At 39.9% G+C, this 26174-nt stretch overlaps 2 protein-coding genes across 2 annotated transcripts in view; one reads left to right on the top strand and one right to left on the bottom strand.

Moving 5' to 3' along the window:
- The window catches only part of LOC117995436 (N(G),N(G)-dimethylarginine dimethylaminohydrolase 1), a 408993-nt gene that overhangs the window by 289176 nt on the left and 93643 nt on the right, over positions 1-26174 (bottom strand). The gene's annotated exons all lie outside the window — the stretch shown is intronic.
- LOC117995781 (glutamate receptor 1-like) overlaps positions 1-26174 on the top strand; it is a 307480-nt gene that overhangs the window by 222611 nt on the left and 58695 nt on the right. Inside the window, exon 6 of the mRNA XM_069508830.1 lies at positions 1001-1130. Within this exon, the coding sequence (XP_069364931.1) occupies positions 1001-1130 (130 nt within the window). The remainder of the gene's footprint in view (positions 1-1000; positions 1131-26174) is intronic.

Raw genomic sequence — 26174 nt, 5'->3', positions numbered from 1 at the left:
CACGCGCAACGGACTTCGGACCAGAAAGTCGAGGCGGAGAAGGGTGGTGCGTTGCAACGACATACTTTCTGCCAGAGTGCTAACGCAGTGCCCGTGTAGCTTCCAATACTGCTGCTTGATTGCGGTAGAATGACAGCTACAATGTCACGATCGCAATCACCTCTGATTGGTTGACGCTCGCTCACTATTGGCTACAATGCATTGTTGCAACAAGAATAGTACAAATTCAGCCAATCATAACAATTGAGATTGTAATAATGGTTGATGCAGATTTTACGAAATCGACCTACTGATATGCACAGCGGTGCGCAACGCACCGAAAATGCAACGCGTGGCCTTAGTCTAAGCCGTAGGTGTTAGAAACTAGATTTTTCATAATTACGAGTGTATATCAATGTCAACTTCTGAATTGACTTGTTGCTATTTAAGTCCCGCAAATTAGTAATGCGCGCGGCCGCCATTTTAGTAACGTACAGCACTAGACTAAAGTTTCGAGCTGATGGTAATTTTTTTTATTGGTACGTGAAAATGACGTCATTTCGATGCTCATGAAACATGGTTCTACCGCAATAGCAATTTGTGGGACTTATAGTATTTACTGTGTACATGTCTTGTCAGTACAAGCTGTGATAGCCTACTGGTTAGGACGTCCGCCTTCTAATCGGAGGTCGGGGGTTCGATCCCGGGCACACACCTCTAACTTTTCGGAGCTATGTGCGTTTTAATTAATTAAATATATCACTTGCTTTAACGGTGAAGGAAAACATCGTTAGGAAACCTGCATGCCTGAGAGTTCTCCATAATGTTCTCAAAGGTGTGTGAAGTCTACCAATCCGCACATGGCCAGCGTGGTAGACTATGGCCAAAACCCTTCTCACTCTGAGACCCGTGCTCTGTAGTGAGCCGACGATGGGTTGATCATGATGATGACGATGACATGTCTTGTCTGACTTCTGCAAAGTTTTGTCTGGTGATTGTATCAACATAAATATGTTTCCAGGTCTTACCACCAACATCGGGCCTCATTGACTACGCGATCAGCCTGTTACCGGACTACCACCGCGCTGTGATCGATGCCATCGTCTACTTTGGCTGGAATCATGTCATCTACATCTACGACTCTCATGATGGTAAGTGATCCCACTGACCAGCGCAGATAAACGACATTTCTCTTAACAGAAGTCTAGTTCAGAAGTTTCAGCACTATATATAATTCGCTTTTTAAGGTTCCGTACCTCAAAAGGAAAAACGGAACCCTTATAGGATCATTTTGTTGTCTGTCTGTCTGTCTGTCAAGAAACCTACAGGGTACTTCCCGTTGACCTAGAATCATGATATTTGGCAGGTAGGTAGATCTTATAGCTGACATTTGGGGAAAAATCTGAAAACCGTGAATTTAGGGTTAGATCACACAAAAAAATTTAAATAGTGGTCATGAACTAATAATTAGTATTTTCAACTTTCGAAGTGAGTGACTATATCAAGTGGGGTATCATATGAAAGGTCTTCACCTGTACATTCTAAAACAGATTTTTATTTATTTTTATGCATCATAGCTTTTGAATGATCGTGCAAAATGTCGAAAAAATACGACTGTAAAACGGAACCCTCATTGCGCGAGCCTGACTCGCATTTGGCCGGTTTTTTTAAAGCAATGTGTAGCAAAGTGTTTTTTGTAATGTCTATGTCTAATACTTAGAAAAGCTAATAATGACTGGCAACACTGATGGCAAAAGAGCGAGAGGCCGCTCACCAACTAGGTGGTCCGACCAGTTAAAGGGATCCAGCAGGTGTGGATTTTATCACATTGTTAAAATAGCCACCAACAGAAGCCGGTGGAAACAGATAATCCATTTGAGGGCAGTTTGCCAGGACCACGATCTTCAGCAATGAAGAAACGACCGGAGAGAGAGAGAGATGTCTTATAATGGATGGTGTGGGTCTAATTTACTTAGTAGCTCGAGGGAATTAGTAACTTTAATGTTGTCAAAGTTTGCTAGCACTAAGTGTAAGACACGTCCATTGTGATTTAATATTTGGTTATATATACTAGGTTATTCAGCAAGAGAAAGTCAAATAATGAAACCCCAACCGTTGCACTATTGTCGTATCTACTCCTTGCACAAGCTTTACGCTTAGTTGGAGGGGAAAGGGGAATATTAGTCCTGATTTAGCATGGCTAATATTCTTTTTGAAAAAAAAAGAGAAGCCGAGGTCATTAGTACTATACTTAATTCGAGGGTAAACTTTGCGCGATATTATTATCGTTGCTTGACCAGTTGATGACACAAGAGTTAATATACAGAGTTGCATTAAATATATTATTCAGTCGAAGACTATGTAAATGATAAAAAAGCTTGGATTTGACTCGCTCCAGCAATGCACGGGGCTGCAATGGCTTGTATAGTATGGTATAATAACATTGTAAATTGTAAAATTAAAATAAAAAGAGCAACCGCCGAGTTTCTTGCTGGTTCTTCTCGGTAGGAACGGCATTCCGAACCAGTGGTAAATTAAAACTACCCGACGATTCGAAAGCGCTTGTAAAAAGTCTACTTGAATAAAAACATATTCTATTCTATTCTATTCTATTCTATTCTATTCTATTCTATTCTAACAGCCACGGAAGGCGGTAGATGCAGTACACAGACCATTGACTATATTACGTCACAAGGACAGGGCCATTGAACAAGCAAAATGGCACCGACTCATTGGTCCATGTTTATTTAACACCAATGCAACCTCAGTGACGTCTGGATTTCAAAAGGGACGTTCATTAGTATCTAAAGAGGTGGTGCTGATTTATTTTGTTCCAAACCCGTGAAAAATTTTGTTCGCTTGGGCATATCTTGGCATTTATATCGATGACACAGACCAACAATTTTTTTGATACACCATTGTTGTCGAACTTTATATTCATCCAGAGATCTTCATATACAACGTTAGTTTTAGTTGACGCAAAAACCGGAACACGTGTCAAATATTTTTACATCTTTTTCTATAGGTATATAAAAATGAATCACTGAATGTGTTGCTGATCGCAAATCTCGAGAACAGCTGAACCGATTTCGCTAATTCTTTTTTTTATAATATTTCTGTTAGGCGGTACGAAGTTCGCCGGGTTCCTTCAAATGTCAAATTACTGATGACAGAGAAAGACAAAATAAAGTATAACTATTCCACCGTTATTCCATTTATCAAATTGTTAGGTGAGTGTAACACTGCCCGCTAATGACGTAATGCGCTGAACGCTCTGCTGAACGACATGTTTTTGTCGTTCCTCGTAGCTTAATATTGCCACAGCCTTGTCTTTAGAAGAATAAAAAACGAGCTCGAGTGTGTGCGAAATGAGAAAGTTCGAATGGCTTAGTCGTGACATTTGTCGCAGCCACTCCTAGTAGTCTAACGAATATGGAAATTTTGTTACATTATTACAATCCTTTTTATTGGAGACTCGCTTATGCCCACGTGGACTATATAACCCCTACTAGCTTATGCTCGCGACTTCATCCGCGTGGACTACACAAATTTCAAACCTCTGTTTCACCCCCTTAGGGGTTGAATTTTCAAAAATCCTTTCTTAGTCGGTAAGTCAGTTTCTCCTGTTAATATAATAAATAAGTACCTGGGCGCGAGAGCTCCACTCAATGCCTTTGAGCTCTTCCCACAGAAACTCAGAGATGACATGTTCCCAGATAAACTTGGAAAGTAAAACGTTAGGTATTACTTTGATGATGTGTATTTTTAAAAATACATATTATTTTTAGTGGGAACTAAGTTAAGCGTAGTAAATATATTTGATGTTGCTTATTGCTTATTAATATAAGTCCCGCAAATTGCTAATGCGTGTGGCCGCCATTTTAGTGACGTTAGCACTAGACTGTAGTTTCGAGCTGTTGGTATATTTTAATTTTGGCTGACGTCAAAATGACGTCATTTCGATGTTAATGAGACATGGTTCCAGTGCAATAGCAATTTGCGGGACTTATATTAAAAGAAAGAAAAAAACATAACTAACTAGTCTACATACGAGATTTCATCCTAATCACCAATTAAATATACCTAGTTTACAAAAATGGTCGATTAAAATATAAGACATTAAAAAAAATACAACTTGAAATTATTTAACCGAGTGGAAGAAGTAATATGAAAGTCCCCCTATATCATTTTATTTGTGCTTCTAAATAAAGACTGACCGGAACTCGTGTCGCTATTTCGCAATGAAGGCAAGAAGCGAAGCAGAAATTATTTACGGCATGGAATCGGGTGGACCTTACGGAACGGCCGCCGGAAGTCGTTATAGATATTAATACGCGGGTACCTAGGTCCTAGGTACACTACAATACTAGTGTTTATAAGCATTATTTTCGGAGCTATGCGTATTTTGACTTTCAAGTAATTAAATATTATTTGCTTTTTGAAACAAAACATTGGGACGTGCGTGAGTTTTCCGTAACTTTAGGGTTCCGTACCTCAAAAGGAAAAACGGAACCCGTATATGATCACTTTGTTGTCTGTCTGTATGTTAGGTAGGTCATATAAAAGACATTCGGGGAAAAATCTGAAAACCGTGAATTTGTCGTTACATCCCACAAAAAAAATTAAATTGTGGTCTTTTTTTTTCAATTTATAAGTAAGATAACTATATCACGTGGGGTGGTAATGTGATATGGTAATATGAAAGGTCTTCACCTGCGCGTTCTAAAACAGATTTTTATTTATTTTTATGCATCATAGTTTTTGAATTATCGTGCAAAATGTCGAAAAAATACCACTGTAGTACGGAACTCTCGTTGCGCGAGCCTGACTCGCACTTGGCCGGTTTTTTTAAAGGTGTGTGTAGTGCGCTATTTCACACTTGGCGAGCGACACTCTACCATACTTAGTAGAACCTCTGTGCTCATTGTGGGTCGCCAATGTGTCGGGGTTATTCTTAAGGTGATGGATAATAGCATCGTTATTCGTTAAGCGAGTATATCAAATCAAATTTATTTATTTCATACTAGATGATGCCCGCGACTTCGTGGATTTAAGTTTTTAAAAATTCTATGGGAACTCTTCAATTTCTAGGGATCAAAAGTAACCAATGTCCTTCCCTGGGATGCAAACTATCTCTGTACCAAATTTCATCAAAATCGGTCAAACGGATGGGCCGTGAAAAGCCAGCAGACAGACAGACAGACGGGCAGACAGGCAGACAAACTTTCCCATTTATAATATTAGTATGGATGGATGGATTGTATGGTATTCATCATGGTGCCACTTTATATGATAAGTCAAAATTCTACCACCGTTTTCACATGCACTTCTTGTGTTTTTTTTGTAAAAAGTAGATAACAAAGAGATTATGGTAGAGTGAAACAGAGATAACAATGTGAATCCCGGATTAAAACGCCCCTTGTCGGATTGCTCGCAAATCCATCCAGATTTACCGGAATCTGTCCAACCGGAAGAGCTCTGGTCATTCAGATTGAACATCAGCTTTTTAGGGTTCTGTACCTTAAAAGGAACCTTGCACTTTGTTGTCTGTCTGTCCGTCGTGTCTGTCAAGAAAACCTGTAGAGTAGGTACTTCCCGTTGACCAGAATCATGAAATTTGGCAGGTAGGTATAGTACGTGACAGTTCGAGATGGCAATCGGGGTGGGGATGCCCCAAACACCCACACAGCCCTTCGCCCTTGCCCTAGCCCAGTGCAAGACAGCGCGCGTCAAGTTAGGGTGTGCGGGGCGTTCCCCCGCTTCATACCCCGATTGGCATCTCGACCTTTCGCATACTATAGGCTTTATAGCACAAGTGAAGGAAAAATTCCGAAAACCATGAATTTATACTTACTATGGCCAAAACTCTAAGCCAAAGCCAAAGATCATGCATGATGATGATGAAACTCAAACTCAGTTTAATTTCAAAATTGTACACTTTTTGATTGCAAAATGTTGATTTCGTAACATAATGATGAATCAACCGGTAAAGGAATGGACTGAAAACGGAAAGGTCGACGGTTCAAACCCGGCCCGTTGCACTATTGTCGTACCTACTCCTAGCACAAGCCTGACGCTTAGTTGGAGAGGAAAGTTGAATATTAGTCATTTAACATGGCTTTTTTAAAATTATGAGAATTATTAATTACGTAAACTTAAAACTAAAGCTACGAGAGTTCCAAACGCGCTCTGATCTGAGAAGACCGCTCAAGAATTTCAGCCTGAGTAAATTGTTCAACATATCGTGGACCGAACATAGAACCAACGTCTCAATACTTAACAAGCTAAAAATAAAAATGAGGCTATCTAACATCTGTCTGCGGAGGACCCTTGAGTACTTCGGTCACATCGCAAGAAAGGACGCCAGCAATATTGAAAAACTCATGGTCACTGGGAAGATCGAAGGAAAGGGACCCCGCGGACGTAGCTCGAGACGTTGGTTAGACCAAATCAAAGAAGCGGTCGACACACCTACCACACACATACTCGTATGTTATATGGTTGTAACTGTGGCGTCACCCGGGTCACAGCTGAAAATCAGCGTCCTGCATCTTATGTGTGTTAACGCATATGATGCAAGACATTATGCTGAGCTGTACACCCATTTGGGGTGGTGTCACAGATGAAAATGTTACATTTGTACTTTGTTTTTATCTGTGACACCAACAACAAATAAATGCATTTTCTTTCTTTCTTTCTTTCTATCTGCGAAACAGACGGAAATGGAAAAATATCGTAGCCAAGATTGTATCTAAGGGGAGACACGATCCTCAAAATTGAGGGAGCGACGCAGGAAGAAGAAATTGTTCTAGTATTTTAGTTTCCGTACTATTCCATTCCATGTTTAGATCAAAGGCATGGCGAAATAATTTCATTTTGAGTCTCAGTATGAAGATCCGGCCGGTAATAATATAATTGGGTGTTGTACATAAAAACAGCGCTTCTATCAATAACGTGAAGTTCGCTCATAATTGCTCATAACAGAGCCTTTTAACGTAGGTATCAGTTACAAAACTCTAACTTTTCTCAGTTATGTGCGTTTTAAGTAATTAAAATTATCACTTGCTTTAACGGTGAAGGGAAACATCGTGAGAAAACCTGGATGCCTGAGAGTTCTCCATAATGTTCTCAAAGGTGTGTGAAGTCTACCAATCCGTACTATGTCTTGGACGGACGCGTTCGTCATATCCGTGACTTATAATTTGTTTCACACTTTAGAATTTTAGGTTATATGATTAACGATTATACAATAAACAAAAAAGGAACATAGGATTAAAATTAAGTTTTAAGATAATTGCATGCTGAATTTAGTGCCTAAATAATTATACAGGGTGTAACCAAACCAGTACGCTAGCAAAAACTTAGCGTTAGGTATTGTTATACTAACTAAACACAACCCAATACCAATAACCATTTGCCTAATTGTAGTTTTAGTGATTTAGTATTTTTCAAACTCGCAATGTATAGCGTGCAAAAATCGTGTCAATGCCCCAGCTACGACGCGGCATTGAGTTCTTACGTAACGTTCGTTCACCTCTAGCGACAGTCGGATGTTTTATTTGCAATATATTATTGTGAATTTATACAAAATACAGATTTTTTTCTAAATCGCGTTTTTTATGGTATTATATCAGTAATCATCAATACTATCAGCTGTCTTCGTTTTTGCCAGCGTTCTGGTTACACTCTGTATGTGTTTAAAATAGTATTTTCATGACATAAAAAAATTCATCAAAACTGCCACGACTATTTTTATCTCATGATTCACAATGAAGTGAATCAAAACAATTCTCAAAGTAAAACAAAAATTCTGAAGTGCTTGTTTTTAATTATCGTGTATGCAAAATGTTTGAAATATTTATACAAAGCAATTGAGAAATCATTTCACGCATTGTTTGTTTACACCGAACCATTTATCATGGGCATCAATAAAAACAAATTGTACCATTTTATTGTGAATAATTGTCTGCATCGTTATATGTGGCATGGCGATATTTTTAGCAATATTTATCATTTTTCTGGGGGGTTAATAAAAATGTACAACGGCTATAAATCAAAGTGTGATTTCAATTCGGCGGTTGTTACCGTTGATGGATACGTTTTGAGGTGAGGTGAAGCTATCTGCATTCGCTAAGTTTCAGAGTCAGACCAATCCGTACAGTAGTTCTAGCTATGCGTTGATTGATCAGTCAGTCAGTAAGTCGGTCAGTCAGTCAGTCAGCTTTCCCTTTTTTATAATGTAAATGAGATTATTTAAGTTTATTATTTTCTGTTTCCTTGTAAGTTTTGATGTCGAGAGATCGACTTTATAGCAAGAAAATCGCGCTCCCATTGAAGTAGAAAAGTTGCTTGTAAAGAAATGTGGATATTATGAGTCTTTTACATTTTCAACCATATTTATTTACAGGAAGTAAAGAAAGTTCTTTTGATCGCTACCCTCTTTTCAATTATTCAACACAAATGCCGGTAAGCGATTGGTCAATTAATAAATTGACTCGCGGTCAGGTTTCCTTTTAAGTGAGCGGAAGTTTGTAAGATGCTGAGGCGGCGATATCTACGAACGGAAATAAAGCTGAGATTGCGCTCTCATTCGATGCGATGGCGAGGGTGGGCTGAGATCCCGTGGGAAATTCAGAGTAGGGGCTTGATGAAAGTTTACTAAGTGATTATTTTTCGTTACCTGAGTATGACAGAGTTGCTGTTGGCCGTGACTGCATTTGCAACCTAAATCTACACGAACGAAGACACGGCATCGTTTGCGTGGATTTAAGTTGTTTCAAGACCGTGGCATGTGGAAGTCCCTACAAGAGACCAATGTCCAGCAGTGGACGTCTATCTGTTGTTGTTGCTGATGATAGTAATAATGAAAGATGGCTTTAAAATTGTCTTGAGATCCCGAGATCCCGTCTCTGTCGAAATCATGTACCTATAACCGCTCAGTACCCGTAGTACAAGATTTTACGTCTCACCAAACCAAACCAAATTCAAGAGTCGAAATACTTCCCCGTTACAGTAAACTGGATCTTAAATGCCTTGTTTTAAAGCTCAAGTTTGTCTACACTTCTACAGCCAGCGCTCCAAGCGGAAACATTGCGAAATTAAAATCAGTGGCATTGAATATTTGACTTCAATTCAAAGCTGTTTAGGTCCATTTTACTGTAACGCGGAAGTATTTCGACTCTCGAATTTGGTTTCGTTTGGTGAGACGTAAAATCTTGTACTACGGGTACAGCATGCTATGGAGCAGGCTATCTTGTCTAAAATCTATTTTTTTGGCTCAGATACCGTATCTAAGCATTTATTCTAACACCTGCCCCCTCTGCACACGAAGAGCTCCGCACCATCCTACAAGAACGAACACTTTTTTTTAAATATAAATTTTTAATTTTCATAGTTGTTGTTATAGCGGTTATAGATATACATTATATATATTCTGTGAAAATTTCAACTCCCTACCTATTACAGTTCATGAGACAGCTCGCTGACAGACAGACTGACGGACGGACGGACAGATGGACAGTGGAGGCTTAATAATAGGGTCCCGTTGGCACCCTTCAGGTACGGAACCTTAAAAACATAAATTATTACAAACCGTCCTATAACAAACACCTGCTTGAAATAGCCGACGTGCTCTCAAAGCAAGTTGACCAGCTCAGACCTCGGTCGGCGGGACTCAGTAAATCTGAGAGGATTTGTGAGCGATCTGACAAGGCGATTCAATAGGCACGAATAGTACATGTATAATTGAATAGTCATCGTTATCTTCAATATTTAGAACTAGCTGATGCCCGCGACTTCGTTTGCGTGGATTTAGGTTTTTAAAATTCCCGTGGGAACTCTTTGATTTGCCGGGATAAAAAGTAGCATATGACACTCTCCGCAGGCTCCGTTGCGACGTGATTGAAGGACAAACCAACAAACCTACAAAAAAACACACTTTCGCATTTATAATAAGGGTAGGTACTGATTTGGTTGCAAGGTATTATCTAATATACTTACTTAAATGTATTTGTTTCTATCAAACAGGTGTTCTTCATTGCAAGATACAGTGATACAAAGTGAACGTCTCTGAACTAGTTTCGTTAGAATTTGTACAAATAATTCGAACGCTATTTTATCGATGTGTTATTTCAGCGTTCAAACAAACGCAGTCCATAATTATAATTGGGTCTAAGTTTATGGAATTTGCTTCCAACTCCACCATTGATATCAAAATGTATCAAAGCATAAGTGAGATCTCACTATATCGCCGGTATCGCTCGATACGGTTTATTAATAGAGACCGTAGGCAACATCGCAATAATTGCTACTCTAAATTATTAAGTATCTACTAGCTGCCCCGGCAGCTAGTACTCATGGGCTGATTACACCTACCGAGTAGTGAAGCGAGACAGTAAAATGTCACTCGGCCGAGACAGTGCTGTGGTGGCGGTTTATACGTATTTCGAAATTGCGCCGAGCACTCGTAAGTGTTTATTACCAACCGAGTACTCAGCCGAGGACACTGACTCGCCACTGTACTCGTTAGGTGTAATTGTACCATCAGGAAAAAAGTATATAGACATTTTTTGTAGATAATTATCTGAGCTACAATTTTTGTCTGAGCTAATTTTATGATAAACTTCCGGTTTTGCTGAAAATTGTGAAAAACCCATTTGTGACCTTTGACCCCGAGTAAGATATTTTCCAGGTGTCGGATCGATGAGGACTTTTCACATTTGATTTATAATGGTGTTTCGAACAATCCTACCAATTTTCAGCCAAGTGTGAACTATTGTTACCTTGGAATCTAAATTGACCGGGCTAGAACACGTTCAATGAAAGCACGAAACGAAATACCATTTCCACCATTTCAATCAATCAGCCTGTTTGCGTCCACTGCTGGACATAGGCCTTCCCAAGAGCACGCGACCACACACGATCCTCCGCCTTCCTCATCCACCCACTTCCCGCTGTTTTCTTCAGAACACATCTGCCCCATCGGCCATCGGTTCAGCGGCAGACGTGGCCTGCCCACTGCCACTTCAGCTGGCTAATTCGTCGGGCTATGTCGATCACTGTGGTTCTTCTACGGATTTCCTCGTTACGGATTTTGTCACTCATTTCCACCATTTAGCATTTGTTAAAATGCGTCAATGTAATCCCGCGATTTAACGACCGTTTAGCTTCCAACTACCTAATTGTAAAGCAAACACCGGATTTGGCAACATGGTCACAAATACCCGGACAAAGCTGAGCGAGGCGTGAATAGAGGCCCTAGAGTGACTTTTCAAGTTGGGATAACGTGAAATGAGCTTTGAAGTCTGTTATTAGTAGAATAGTTAGTAGTTTGTGTTAGCCAATAGTGCCTTAGGGCGTTTGTGTACTCAACCGTGAAATCACGGATTCCGTAAAAATACGAATCGAATGAGTACGTATTTGTATGACGGCCACTTCGAAAAATCACGGATACGGACCGAACACGGATGAGTGCAAAAACGCCCTTACTCTAAGGTCGATCACGCACTCATCCGATTCAAATCCGTGAAAATACGGATATAAAAATATCTGCGTCATTTATGTCATAAGATATAAGTCCCGGAAATTGCTATTGCGCTGGAACCATGTCTCATTAACATTATGTCTCATTAAGCCGAAATAAAAATATAACATCAGCTCGAAACTTCAGTCTAGTGCTGACGTCACTAATATGGCGGCCACGCGCATTAGCAATTAGCGGGACTTATACCATACAAAATAAAAATAGTTGTATGACTATAGTCAGCGACAGGTTGAGATGGCAATCGGGGTGGGGACGCCCCGCATAGCCACACATCTTCCGTGATAACGCAGTGCGGGATAGCGCGGGTGACGTGCGGCTGTGCGGGATATCCCCCCGCCTCATACCACGATTGCCATCTGGACCTGTACTTATACTCCGGAACGTATTTTCACGGACTCGGATCGGATGAGTGCGTAACCGCTCTAAGGCATCGATATAAATGACAAGGTATGCCCAAGCGAACAAAATTTTTCACGGATTTGGAACCACATAAAGCAGCCAAATAAATATATCTTAGATACTAATGAACGACCCGATTGAAATCCAGACGTCACTGAGGTTGCATTGGTGCTAATAGCACCACTGAGTCGGTGCCATTTTGTTTGTTCAATGGCCCTGTCCATACGAAATAATATATATGTCAATGGTTAAAAAATAAGTAAGTACAGCCACACAGCGGAAAAAAAAAATGTTATCAAACCAGATACGCGGATTTAACACGGCGTGTGATGTATAAAACATTATCGCCCGCTTCCCCACATGCCCCCACATGTCCCTACATGTCCCCATACCTTGCCGCACAAATGGCTCAATATTAGTTACGATACAATACAACACAAACGTTTTTAGGGTTCCGTACCTCAAAAGGAAAAACGGAACCCTTATAGGATCACTTTGTTGTCTGTCTGTCTGTCAAGAAACCTACAGGATACTTCCCGTTAACCTAGAATCATGAAATTTGGCAGGTAGGTAGATCTTATAGTTGACATTTGGAAAAAAATCTGAAAACCGTGAATTTAGCGCTAGACCACACAAAAAAAATTAAATTGTGGTCATGAACTAATAATTAGTATTTTCAATTTTTGAAGTAAGATAACTAATCAAATAGGGTATCATATGATAGGTCTTCACTTGTGCATTCTAAAACAGATTTTTATTTATTTTTATGTATCATAGTTTTTGAATTATCCTGCAAAATGTCGAAAAAATACGACTGTAGTACGGAACCCTCATTGGGCGAGCCTGACTCGCACTTGGCCGGTTTTTTTATTTACGCCACAGACCAGCGAATCCATCAACGTTAACGACCATCGAATTGAAATCATTTCACGATTTGTTTCGGTTGTAAAAATTGCTGACCATACAGCCATAGTTTTGTCGTTAAAATAATAAAAGATGAATATCGGGGTTTATTTTTTGATAGATAGACGACCTCACTGGCGCAGTGGTAAGCACTGTGATCTTATTAGTGGTAGGTCCCGGGTTCGATTTCTGGCAGGGGTTTGGAATTTTATGCTTTCCAAATTTCTGGTCTGGTCTGGCGGGAGGCTTTGGCCATTGCTAGTTACCACCCTACCAGCAAAGCCGTGCCGCCAAGCGATTTAGCGTTCCGGTACGATGCCGTGTAGAAACCAAAGGGGCATGGGCTTACTAAAAAACTGCCATACCCCTTCCAGGTTAGCCCGCTTCCATCTTAGAGTGCATCATCAGTTACCACCAGGTTAGATTGCAGCCAGCCCTTGGCTGCAAAAACTTGTATCTGAATAAAGAAAAGATGGGTATGGCAAAAAGTAGATCCCTCCCACATCATAATCATTGTAGAATATTAATGTTTAATACAGTAGGTATAGCACATGACAGGTCAAGATGGTAATCGGGGTATGAGACGGGGGACGCCCCGCACACCCTCACGTCACCCGCATTATCCTGCACCGGTTTAGCACGGGGGCTGTGCGGGTATGCGGGGCATCTCCACCCCGATTGTTTGTTTAAATACAGTGTATGGTACATAATAATATACTTACCAAAATTTCATATTCCTAACTAGTTTAGTTTTGGTGATAGCCCCCGTCACAACAAATGGTCTAAAACTGAGAACTTTGGTGCCCCTCTATTTTCTTGTTTTTAAGATAAAAAATATATTCGTGATCTACTCAATGAGACCGCAGGGACACATTAATATGGCTTCGTGTTTACCTTTTGGATACAGAACCCTAAAAACTAAATCTGTAGGTACAGTGCGACAAGGATCTCTTGGCACTTGAATCACATTAACAGGGGGGCGCTGTTGGAGAACAAAGGCTTAGCATATTCAAACAAGAACAATGGGGAAACTAGATGGCAACGTTAGTTCCGATTTTCGCTACGCGCCAAGATAGCCTTGTCGCACTGTAAAACGAGTAGCTAGCGTCGTAAACAAAATATGGAAATGCCACACTTGTAGCCTGCACAAGATAAGTCATTAGCAAAACGCGGAGCCATGACGCGAAGGCAGATATAAGCTTGCTAGTGCTTAATGCGCTGCCTTAATTACTTGCCTGTCTTGACAATTATTGCGCCCAGTTGCAATTTGCATTCCGTTTCTGGTACTCAAGAGTTATTTACTCCAGGAAAACCACTGTTTTAAAAATTCATAGACATTTAAACGATAAGAAAATATCAACGTCGACTTTGTCGTCAAACAGGAGAGATGAAGTCTCTATAATATTATAAATATTTGTTTTTAGAACGTGTCTACAACATTTAATTGAGTTATTCAAATGAGCACCAAACTAAGTTTGATATAAGGGGGTGGATAGAGATTTTTTATTTTTATTTTATTGAGATACAAGTCAACCCTTGACTGCAATTTCACCTGGTGGTAAGTGATAATGCAGTCTAAGATGGAAGCGGGTTAACCTGGAAGCGGTATGAAAGTTTTATAGTAAGCCCATGCCCCTTTGGTTTCTACTCGGCATCGTACCGGAACGCTAAACCGCTTGGCGGCAGGCTTTGCCGGTAGGGTGGTAACTAGCCAGGTCCAAAGCCTCCCACCAGTCCGAACCAGAAATTTAGAAATTATAAAATTCAAACCCCTGCCAGGAATCGAACCCGGGACCTCACACTAATAAGACTACAGTGCTTACCACTGCGCCAGGGAAGTCGTCAAACTAGTCGTAACTTAGTTACCCAAAGTTAATAGAGGCGGCTTTAGATATTCGACTGATGATCGCCTAACTACGTTTCGAAGAAGGCACGTAATGATGATGATGATGATGGAAAGCGCTCGGGATGTATTTTATTTTATCAAAGAACTTATAATCCCCGGCTTTACACGGGAGATAACGAAAGAGTACCTACAATAGGAACTTACTACGAGAAACACTATTGTAGAAAATAATAGCATTATGAGATTAACTTTTTAATACCTACAAGTAGAGCGAGTACTTTATACTGAAGTATTCTAGACAATCTATTTTTAAAAGCTTAGAGAAATAAGAGGAAAAGGATTATTATAAGATAAAATTATAAAATTCAAATAGGTTTTTACATAAATAGCGAGGAAACGAGGTCAATGAAATGAAGAAATAAAAAAATATAACAAACACTATTAAAACATGTAACCTACATAAAAAGATTTAAAAAAGTACAAAGAAGATTACGATTAATTATTTAAAGAGTTAAAAATATTGCTAATTTACATTAAGTTAAACTGCTTATTAGCAAAAGAATACTAAGGACTTATTTTATGTATTTTATTTTATTTATTAAATTAACTAACGGCTAATTTAAAAAAAAACTTAATTCTGAATATATTACTTACTAAGTGCAGTCGCCAATTATAAGTTAATACAACATTTACAAACATATGTGACAAAATAAAAAAACAAACATCAATAAGATTACAGATAATACCTACTTCCTACTCAAGACTTCCAATATGCAAAGATCTTTTCCCGAAACTTATACAAAGAGTCAGAATTAATGTCAATGACAGAGCTGTGGTGGTTAAGAGTTTTACATAATCTAGAGACAGGAGAATTGGCGCCAAGGACAGTTCTACGCAACGGTGGACAAAGTGGTGTAATGGGTGGTGTAACTAACCCAGTAGTTATACTAATCCATGCTAATCTATATCTATACTATTATATAAAGAGGTAATGTCGTTAAGTTTGTTTGTACGGGGTAATCTTTGGAACTACTGAACCGATTTTAAAAATTCTTTCACCAGTAGAAAGCTACGTTATTACTGAGTGACATAGGCTATACGGGATCTTTGAAAACCTAAATCTACGCGGGCGAAGCCGCGGAGATCAGCTAGTATTATTATAAATGCGAAAGTGTGTCTGTCTCTCTGCTAGCTTTTCACGGTCCAACAGTTTAACAGATTTTGATGAAATTTGGTACAGATTTAGCTTACATCCCGGGGAAGGACATAAGCTACTTTTGATCCCGAAAAAAGAAAGATAGTAGGTACCTACGCGGAAGAAAATAATGTACATCAGCTTTTAGAATGACATTTCGGCTTTGTAGAGCGTTGTCTCTGTCACTCATACCTATATGACGTTTTGTCGCTCCCAACGACAGAGACAATGCTCTACAAATCAGCTATTTCCATCTACATTTTTTTCTGCCGCGTTTTAGTGTCTGATGTCGTCCGTCCTAGTGGGTGGTCTTCCGACAATGCGTCTTCCGGTGCGAGGTCGCCATTCTAGCACCTTGTGACCCCAACGTCTATCGGTTTTGCGAACTATGCGCCCTATGTGCCCTGCCCATTGCCACTTCAGCTTCGCAACTCCTTGAGCTATGTCGGTTAAAGTAGGTACGTCTCTTTAATTCTGGTTCGGGTCCGTACAACTGAACATTTATTATATCAGAAAACGTACCTACGTGACGTCCTTTGTACAATTTCTGCGCGGTTCGCCCATGCGTTTAATAAAATGAAACAAAACGTATCTAAAAGGGCTTTTACGTATCCATATCTTCATGTCAGCCGAATAATATTAAGGATAATTGTAGGTACAGCCTACCTATATAGAAAAACACGTGGCCTAGTTCGAACAACGCATATTAATAGATTGTGATTGTTAAGCAACGTTGGCCCAAGTCAGTAACTGGATGGGTCACCGACTTTGGAGGTCCTTTGGCCTTTTCCTCCGTTTCCAAGAAAACTCCTGCCATTATTTGTTTGGGTTTTGATTGCGTGTAAATATTAATTTATTGACCTTATTAATAAAGTAAACGGTAGGTATTAATTTGAAATTCAGACAGATATTTCAATTTTCTTTGTTTGTATCCTAATATGAATGATCAAGTTAACTATTGTAGGCAAATGTAAGCAGCTGCTCAGACTACAAAGCTTTCAAGAGGCAATAAAGGCCTCCCGCTGGTTCTGCGCTTCCTTGCCTATTTATTGCGTATTCTTTCCATCTCTACACGCCGATAAGCAACGCGTCTTCCACGAGAAGACATATTTTATGCTTCGCAAGTTTCTTCTCTGCCATTGTAACTGAATGGCTTTTATAAAATTTGTTTCATTGTCAAATTACCGGACCACTTGGTCAATCGATTATATGATTGATATGGTTCTTATTGTTGTAATTGATAATAATAGTAAAAACTACTCTTACACTGTCCTGACTGCTCAGGTGTAAAGAGAGTCGTGTATCACATATTGTATTTTGTAACTTGACATTTGTGTTTTATGGTGCAATATGGCGTCTGGAGTGAGGTATCATATACCTAATTAGGTGAGACTTAAAAACGTTTTGCCGAACCCGACATTCTAGGCAGCACGATTAAGCTGTATGGAGTTTCAACAAATATCCAGTCCTATATGAAAACAGCTAGCTTGGTATTTGTAGATAATAAGGATAATATAATATAGCAGTTAAGAAGAACCTAATATCGGGAATCAAAGCCACAACCTCATGTTAACTAGGCAAGAGTGTTAGATGCTGCGTCTGATAAACGACTTTTAAATTTTTTTTGTCAAAGAGTGTTTTAAATTGCAATTTAAGATGCATGACATGCCAGAACTTTTGCTATGAGACATAAGCGCTATTTGTCATCTCTTATACGTGTCACTCGATGCTCGGAGCCGTAATAGCTCTGAGATCCTACCTTTCTTATCCAGGAAAAACTCCCCTTTCATACAATGCGTCTCAGTCATTTCAGGCATATATAGAAGCCCGCAGATAAAATTTGCATTCAATAACTATGGATATGGCTTCATTCCATTGTTGTAGTCACTTTCATATAGCTTCCATTTTTCTTCTTTTGATTGTTCTGGTCTCATATATTTTCTACTAGCTCATGCCAGCGGCTTCGTCCGCGTGTACTACACAAATTTCAAACTCCTATTTTACCCCTTTAGGGATTGAATTTAGAAGAATCCTTACTTAGCGAATGCCTATGTCATATTAGCTATCTGCATGCCAAATTTCAGCCCGATCCGTCTAGTAGTTTGAGCTGTGCGTTGATAGATCAGTCAATCAGTCACCTTTTCCTTTTATATTATATTTAGATACCTAATATTATGTAATAATACTAGCTGATGCCCGCGACTTCGTCTGCGTGGATTTACATATTTCAAAATCCCGCGGGAACTCTTTGGTTTTCCGGGATAAAAAGTAGTCTATGTGTTAAATCCAGGGTATAACCTCCATTCCAATTTTTTCTAAATCAGTTTAGCCGTTTCTGCGTGATTGAGTAACAAACATCCAAACATCTAAACATCCAAACACACAAATTCACTGTTTTCAGATTTTTCTCCTAATGTCTGCTATAAGACCTACCTACCTGCCAAATTTCATAATTCTAGGTCAACGGGAAGTACCTGCCCTGTAGGTTTCTTGACAGACCGACAGACAGACAGACAGACAATAAAGTGATCCTATCAGAGTTTCGTTTTACTTTTTGAGGTACGGAACCCTAAAAATCCAAGTAATTTCACATTCACGGACCAATACGTCCGCGTGTATGCGACTGGCGAATATTCAATTCCGATACAGGGGCACGCATTCGACGTAATCAAATACAAATTTGATTTACTACTGTTTAGAGTTTGTATTCGATATGAAGATGGGAGTGTTGGGATACTCATCTCGTATCAAAACGTGATTGCGTATCTTGTGTACATCGCAGCTTATTAAGTACTAGCTTATGCTCTCGACTTCGTCCGCATGGACTACACAAATTTCAAAACCCTATTTTACCCCTCTAGGGATTTAATTTTCTAAAATCCTCTCTTATCGGATGTCTACGTCATGATAGCTATCTGCATGCCAAATTTCATAGTTGATAGACCAGTCAATTAGTCAGCTTTTCCTTTTTAGGGTTCCGTACCTCAAAAGGAAAAATGGAACCCTCTAAGGATCACTTTGTTGTCCGTCTGTCTGTCTGTCAGACTGTCAATAAACCTACAGGGTACTTCCCGTTGACCTAGAATCATGAAATTTGGCAGGTCTTATAAGTAGCTGATATTCGGGGGACAACCTGAAAACCGTGAATTTGTGGTTACAACACACAAAAAAAATTAAATTGTGGTCATGAATGATAAAATGGATTAGTATTTCCAATTATCAAAGTAAGATAACTATATCAAGTGGGGTATCATATGAAAGGGCTTTACCTGTGGATTCTAAAACAGATTTTTAGTAATATTTATGAATCATAGTTTTTGATTTATCGTGCAAAATGTCGAAAAATGCGACTGTACTACGGAACCCTTTTTTATATTAAGAAGATAATAAACTTAAGTATAACTTTAGAGTCTTGAAAATTGGTCTGACAGATACAAACTCTGTTCCGTCTTGAAGATTCTCAAACTAGATTCTCAGCGATTTCATGCGAAGGATTTCCTACGCATGTAATCGCAAGTTCAAAGCATGAAGCCGAGAGAGTTCCTCAAAAGGAAAAAAGGAAGGATCACTTCGTTGTCTGTCTGTCTGTCGACAAAACCTATAGCCTATAGGGTACTTTTCGTTGATCTAGAATTTTTACTTCTTCTGAAGTACGGAACCCTCGACTCGCACTTGGCTGGTTTTTGTTATTGAGTACTAAAATTGCGACCTGTGTTGAGTTGTCAACATAAATGTGGCGATCGAATATGCAGCAATTTAAACGCATGGTAGTAGACGCTGCAGCACAGTAATTGAATACAAAATTAGATTTGGTGCAGTTTTGTAGTAGCACGGGTTTCGAAGTGCGTGCGACCTCGCATAGGAGCTCCAAAGTTCAAAAGCCATAGCCCATTTTTAGTTTTTAACTATTGCTCCAGTTACGTTTTGATTACGTTACGATCGACAACATGCAACAATGCGGCAACAAACGAAAATCTGTTGTAGAGTATACAGGTATAAAGCACTTTCATATGATATCCCATTGGGTATAGTTGGGTATAGTAATCTTACTTTGAAAGTTGAAAATAGCAATATTTTTTCATAAATACATTTTAATTTTTTTCTTGTGACATGACCACAATTTCACGGTTTTTAGATTTTTCCCCACACGTCTGCTATAAGACTTTCCTTCCTGTCAAATTTCATGATTCTAGGTCAACGGGAAGTACCTACCCTCTAGGTTTCTTGACAGACAGACAGATAGACAACAAAGTGATCGCGGTGCGCAAGTCTGACTCGCAGTTGGCCGGTTTTTTTAACATGTAAAATATTTTTCAACTACATGTTTTATAATTTTATTTTGATGTTAAAAAATTTAAAATATATTTATCGTTTACAGATTGTGTTTTAACTCACTTCTGGTACGCTTTTACTACCTGATGCTGATGGATAGTCCATTTTAAATAGTTAACAGTACTGTAGAGGCATGTGGCCTCTTCTAAGACTGGTAAAGAAGACATTTCACATCGCAGCTGCCACTTAGAACGGAAATTTGAATACGGAACGATTCGAAAATCCTGCGGCCCTGGGCGAAATCCAGGGGCCACATTCGCTCCTCAGATACCAAGACCGACACACCACTGTCGAGCACCAAGCTCCAGCTTGTGTTTCCACCACCACGAATCTCTTGATTTCGTCTGGTCGGAGACAACCAGTTTGTGTTTTAATTATATAGAATCATCGATGTATATAATCAATTTGCATTGTACATAGCTCGCGGAGTTTTCCGTTAGGAGTGAATTACTTTCAGCACTAGCATCGATGTAAATTCAGCACATGTAAACTATCCTGAATTATAATCCTTAAAGCCTCAATAGCTCAATCGGTAAAGGAGTGGACTGAAAACCGAAAGGTCGACGGTTCAAAACCCGCCCGTTGCACTATTGTGGTACCTACTCCTAGCACAAGCCTGACGCTTAGTTGGAGAGGAAAGGGGAATATTAGTCGTTTAATATGGCTAATATTCTTTTTAAAAAAAAACCTGTAAATATGTGAGCAGCCGTTTTATTCATACACCGTGCTACCACAGTACATACGAAAATACTATTAATGAAAGTCAGCGACGAACAAGTACTAACGACCACAGACACGAGTGACGTCATCAGAACCGTTTTGGCGCGCGAATTTAAACTGTTAGTTTAAAACCGTGTTTTTTTGCAATAAATGACCGTGTTTTAATTTTTTAATATACTTGTGGTCTTTATTCTGCATGGAATTCTTCAAAATGAAAACAAAATTAAAAATATCGCATGTTCCCTATTAATAGCTTACACAATATAGCTTTAACACATGACTAAACAGGTAATAGGATACTAATTTGATTTGGTATTGATTTGATATGGTATTCGATGATGTGCATTGTTGCATACGGACTTAAACTCAGAACAATAGGGCTAACTCGACAGGTGTTGAGTTAGCCCTGTAAACGTGACGAATGATAATTTTTTGACCTTATCACGTGCCACTTTTTTTTGTTTGTTGTGTTTATTGGTTTGTTAGTTTGTTCTTCAATCACGCCGCAACGGAGCAGCAAATTGACCTGGTTTTTTTATGTGGATATAGTTGAAGACCTGGATAGTAACACATTACTTTTATCCCGGAAAATCAAAGACTTCCCACGGGATTTTTGTAAAAACTAAATCATGTCGCAGGCATCAGCTATATAAAATTACAAAGATTCATCCTCATCATCATCATCAACCGATAGACGTCCACTGCTGGACATACATAGGTCTCTTGTTGGGACTTCCACACGCCACGGTCTTGCGCTGCCTGAATCCAGCGGCTCCTTGCGACTCGTCTGATGTCGTCCGTCCACCTAGTGGGGGGTCTTCCTACGCTGCGTCTTCCGCACGCCGCCATTCCAGCACCTTGGGACCCCAACGTCCATCGGTTGTACGAACTATGTGCCCTGCCCATTGCCACTTCAGCTTCGCAACCCGTTGAGCTATGTCGGTTACTCCTATGGATCTCCTAATTTCTGATGAGATCACGTAGAGAAACTTCAATCAGGGGGTTAGTCCATAATAAAGTAACAGCGATATAAATCTCGACATAAGAAGATGAGAAGTCACGCATCTCGGATCTCTTGAGTGCGAAAACAGACCGGATTGTTATTGAAACACCTAATCATCAACTCGATACAGCCAACAATGGCTTGATCCCGCATTGTCGCTACAGAATGGGAGGGATTTACTAAGACTCTGAATAAAACAAGCCGACGCCACGCCTCGACTTTGTGAGTAAACGTTGTACCAGACTAAACGCGGGAGCGACGCGGAGTTAGAAATAGAAATAGAAAGATTGATATATGAAACTAGCTGCCCTGGCGAACTTCGTTCCGCCTAACAGTCGATTCAAATTTTTAAAATTTTCTCTCCGTAAGAACCATCCTCGTACTTCAAGGAATATTATAAAAAAAGAATTAGCGAAATCAGTTCAGCTGATCTCGAGATTTTCGATGAGCAACACATTTAGTGATTCATTTTTATACTATAGATTAGATGATGCCCGCGACTTCGTCTGCGTGGATTTAGGTTTCTTAAAATCCCGTCGGAACTCTTTGGTCTTCCGGGATTAAAAGTAGCCTATGTCCTTTCTCTGGTATGCAAGCTATCTCTGTACCAAATTTCGTCAAAATCGATTGAATGGATCGGCCGTGAAAGGCTAGCAGACAGACAGACACACTTATTATTAGCATGGATTGTGTAAAAAACCGTTGTGATTTGAAACTAAAAAGGGACAAACACATTCATGATGGACGACCGGACGGCCTCCCTAGCGCAGTGGTGAGCGCTGTGGTCTTATAAGCGGGAGGTCCCGAGTTTGATTCCCGGCAGGGGCAGTTCGGGAATGTATCCTTTCTAAATGGTCTCCTGGTCTAGTGGGAGACTACGGCCGTGACTAGATACCACCCTATGGGTAAAGTCGTGCTGCCAAGCGGTGCAATGCCGCGTGGAAACCGACCAGGGGCATGTGTACTTATAGCTCATACTGCTGGGTGACTCCCTACAAATTATTTTGTCTCTTCCTTGTCCCTTATGCTCACTAAGAGGGGAGCCTCATGGGGGCTAGACGTCACTAGCTCAGCTGAGATCCCCGATGCTGCTCCTCCGTGGTGCCAGCCTGACACCTGTACGCTTCAAACTGCTTCGCCTCTTATGCCAATGGTGCGCGAATTCCCGTAGCCGGTTGTAGTTCCCCTCCGATGAGACGAGGTCCGTGTAGAAGACCGGCCCCGCTTCCCCGCATACGATCCCATCTAAGAAGGAAAATGTTCGCAAGTTCTCATAAAGGGGACACTCCCACAGCACATGGTGCCTATTCTCGTTACCAAAGCCGCACTCGCAGTGGTCGTCTATTGGTTGACGATGACGACGACACGCGAACGAAGTCACAGTGGGTTAGCTAATTTTCTGCTTATATTTTTTATCGCGACTCCACCGCCATTCGTCTGATACGCCTTTAACGTATTTACGTCGCGAGCTCAGGCCAAGCGCAAAGTAACTTGGTAGCCACGTCTTGGGTATTATATACGTACTTATAACTTATATTGCTGCGTGTAGAAACCATTGATTTATTAGAAACTTGAGATTATTCATGGCTTTTTCTATAACGTAGACCCAATTAAGAGAGGATTTTCTAAAATGACACTAGACCTAGCCCACGCAAAGTAAAGGGGCCATAGGCGAAAAGCCGACTTCGAGGATCTAAAGTGCTGGAATTGGCAGATCCCCCTCTAGTCTAGACTATCTAGTCGCAGCCACTTGATTCAGGCGGTGCAAGATCGTGGCCTGTGGAAGTTACTACAAGACAGCTATTATCAGCAGTGGACGTCTATCAGTTGAGGATGATGACGACACGGACACGCGAACGAAGTCACAGTGGGTTAGCTAATTTTCTGCTTATATTATTTTTTATCGCGACTCCACCGCCATTCGTCTGATACGCCTTTAACGTCTATATAATCACGTTTCGAGCTCGGGCCAAGCTCAAAGTAACTTGGTAGCCAGAGCCACGTCGCGGGTATTAAATTTGTACCTATTTGCAATTCATTCGCTATCTAGCGTGTTTCGCCGTAAATCCTTATTATTATACGGGTTTTTAAATATGGCCGAATTTTCAAACTTATCAAAAGTCCCAAATTGTTTTGTGACCTCTATATGCCTCACTAAAAATAATTACGTATCCTATAAGTCCTGCAAATTTCTAAAGCGCGTGGCCGCCATTTTAGTGACGTCAGCACTAGACTAAAGCTTCGAGCTGATGGTATATTGTCAGAATGACGTCATTTCGATGTTAATGACATGGTTCCAGCGCAATAGCAATTTGCGGGACTTATACCTACTTCAGTGTTACACAATATCGTTGTTAAAATATACTTGACTATTGTCTTTGTTTTCTAGTGAAATTTAAGTAAGTATTTCTACCACTTTACATTTTGAGACGTTCTCCGCGTAACGCTTGGCATTGTTAAAGTGGCTTTACGATGCCGCTCCTAGCGATGCATGGGAACACTACACCGACGACGGTAAAGGACATATTTTTAACGGGTGTTTTTTATATTTTATTTTTCACTAGCTGATGCCCGCGACTTCCACCGCGTGAAATTAGGTTTTTAAAAAATCAATCCCGTGGGAACTCTTTGATTTTCCGGGATAAAAAGTAGCCTATGCCCTTCCCCGGGATGTAAGCTAGCCTATGTCACTCTCCAGGTCTTTATTACCCATGCAAAATCACGTCAATGCGTTGCACCGTGGCGACGTGATTGAAGAACAAAGCAACAAACAAACACACTTTCGCATTTATAATAAGGGTAGGTACTGATTTGTAACTTGATGCCTGAAAGTTGTTATGATCACGTTGTTATCATCGCAACGGTATTTGCCTATGTCAAAAAACTTTTTCATTTAAGTAATTAATCGTCCATATCCATTCTAATATTATAAATCTGCTAGCTTTTCACGGCCCAACCACTCGACCGATTTTGATAAAATTTGGTACAGAGTTAGTTTATATCCCGGGGACAAACATTTTATTTCGGAAAAAAGTTCCCACGGGATTTTTAATTACCTGAATCCACGCGGATGAAGTCGCGGGCATCATCTAGTTCTTTTTAGGGTTCCGTACCTCAAAAGGAAAAACGGAACCCTTATAAGATCACTTTGTTGTCTGTCTGTCTGTCTGTCTGTCGGTCTGTCAAGATACCTACAGGGTACTTCCCGTTGACCTAGAAACATGAAATTTGGCAGGTAGGTAAGTCTTATAGCAGACATTCGGGGCAAAAATTCTGAAAACCGTGAATTTGTGGTTACATCACACAAAAAAAAATTGTTGTCATGAACTAATAATTAGTATTTTCAATTTTCGAAGTAAGATAACTACTTATATCAAGTGGGGTATCATATGAAAGAGCTTTACTTGTGTATTCTAAAACAGATTTTTATTTATTTTTATGTATCATAGTTTTTGAATTATTAATATTTGAAAAAATACGACTGTGTACGGAACCCTTGTTGCGCGAGCCTGACTCGCACTTGGCCGGTTTTTTTCCATATTTGTCTATTTGTAAATTTGTCTTCATCTGTCCATAAATAGTTAAACTTTCTTCCAAAACAGCTATTGATAATTTGGGGATATATAAATAAAAAACCGGCCAAGTGCGAGTCAGGCTCGCGCAATGAGGGATCCGTACTACAGTCGTATTTTTTCGTGGTACGTTTTTCACGATAATTCAAAAACTATGATGCATAAAAATAAATAAAAATCTGTTGTAGAATGCACAGGTGAAGACCTTTCATATGATACCCCACTTGATGTAGTTATCTTACTTATAAATTGAAAATACTTATTATTAGCTCATGACCACAATTTTTTTTTTGTGTGATGGAACCACAAATTCACGGTTTTCAGATTTTTCTCCGAATGTCAGCTATAAGACCTACCTACCTGCCAAATTTCGTGATTCTAGGTCAACGGGAAGTACCCTGTAGGTTTCTTGACAGACCGACCGACAGACAGACAGACAACAAAGTGATCCTATAAGGGTTCCGTTTTTCCTTTTGAGGTATGGAACCTTAAAAATTGAAGCGGTGTCCATTTAAGCAAAGCCTCCAGATTGGGATTTTGTATAGGAGCGGGTTTTATCGACTTCCAATTTATCCGACGAGTTTAATGTATAAACCCCGGATTTTCCCCCTAACCGTTCAGGGCTGGATTCATTTCTCAAACCCATAATGAATTTTATTGCTTTCACATTATACCCCGCCGTA

Source organism: Maniola hyperantus, chromosome Z (genome assembly GCF_902806685.2).
Source record: "Maniola hyperantus chromosome Z, iAphHyp1.2, whole genome shotgun sequence".
Lineage (NCBI taxonomy): Eukaryota > Metazoa > Arthropoda > Insecta > Lepidoptera > Nymphalidae > Maniola > Maniola hyperantus.
The sequence above is the reverse complement of the archived record's forward strand: the minus strand, read 5'-3'. Positions and strand labels throughout refer to the sequence as shown.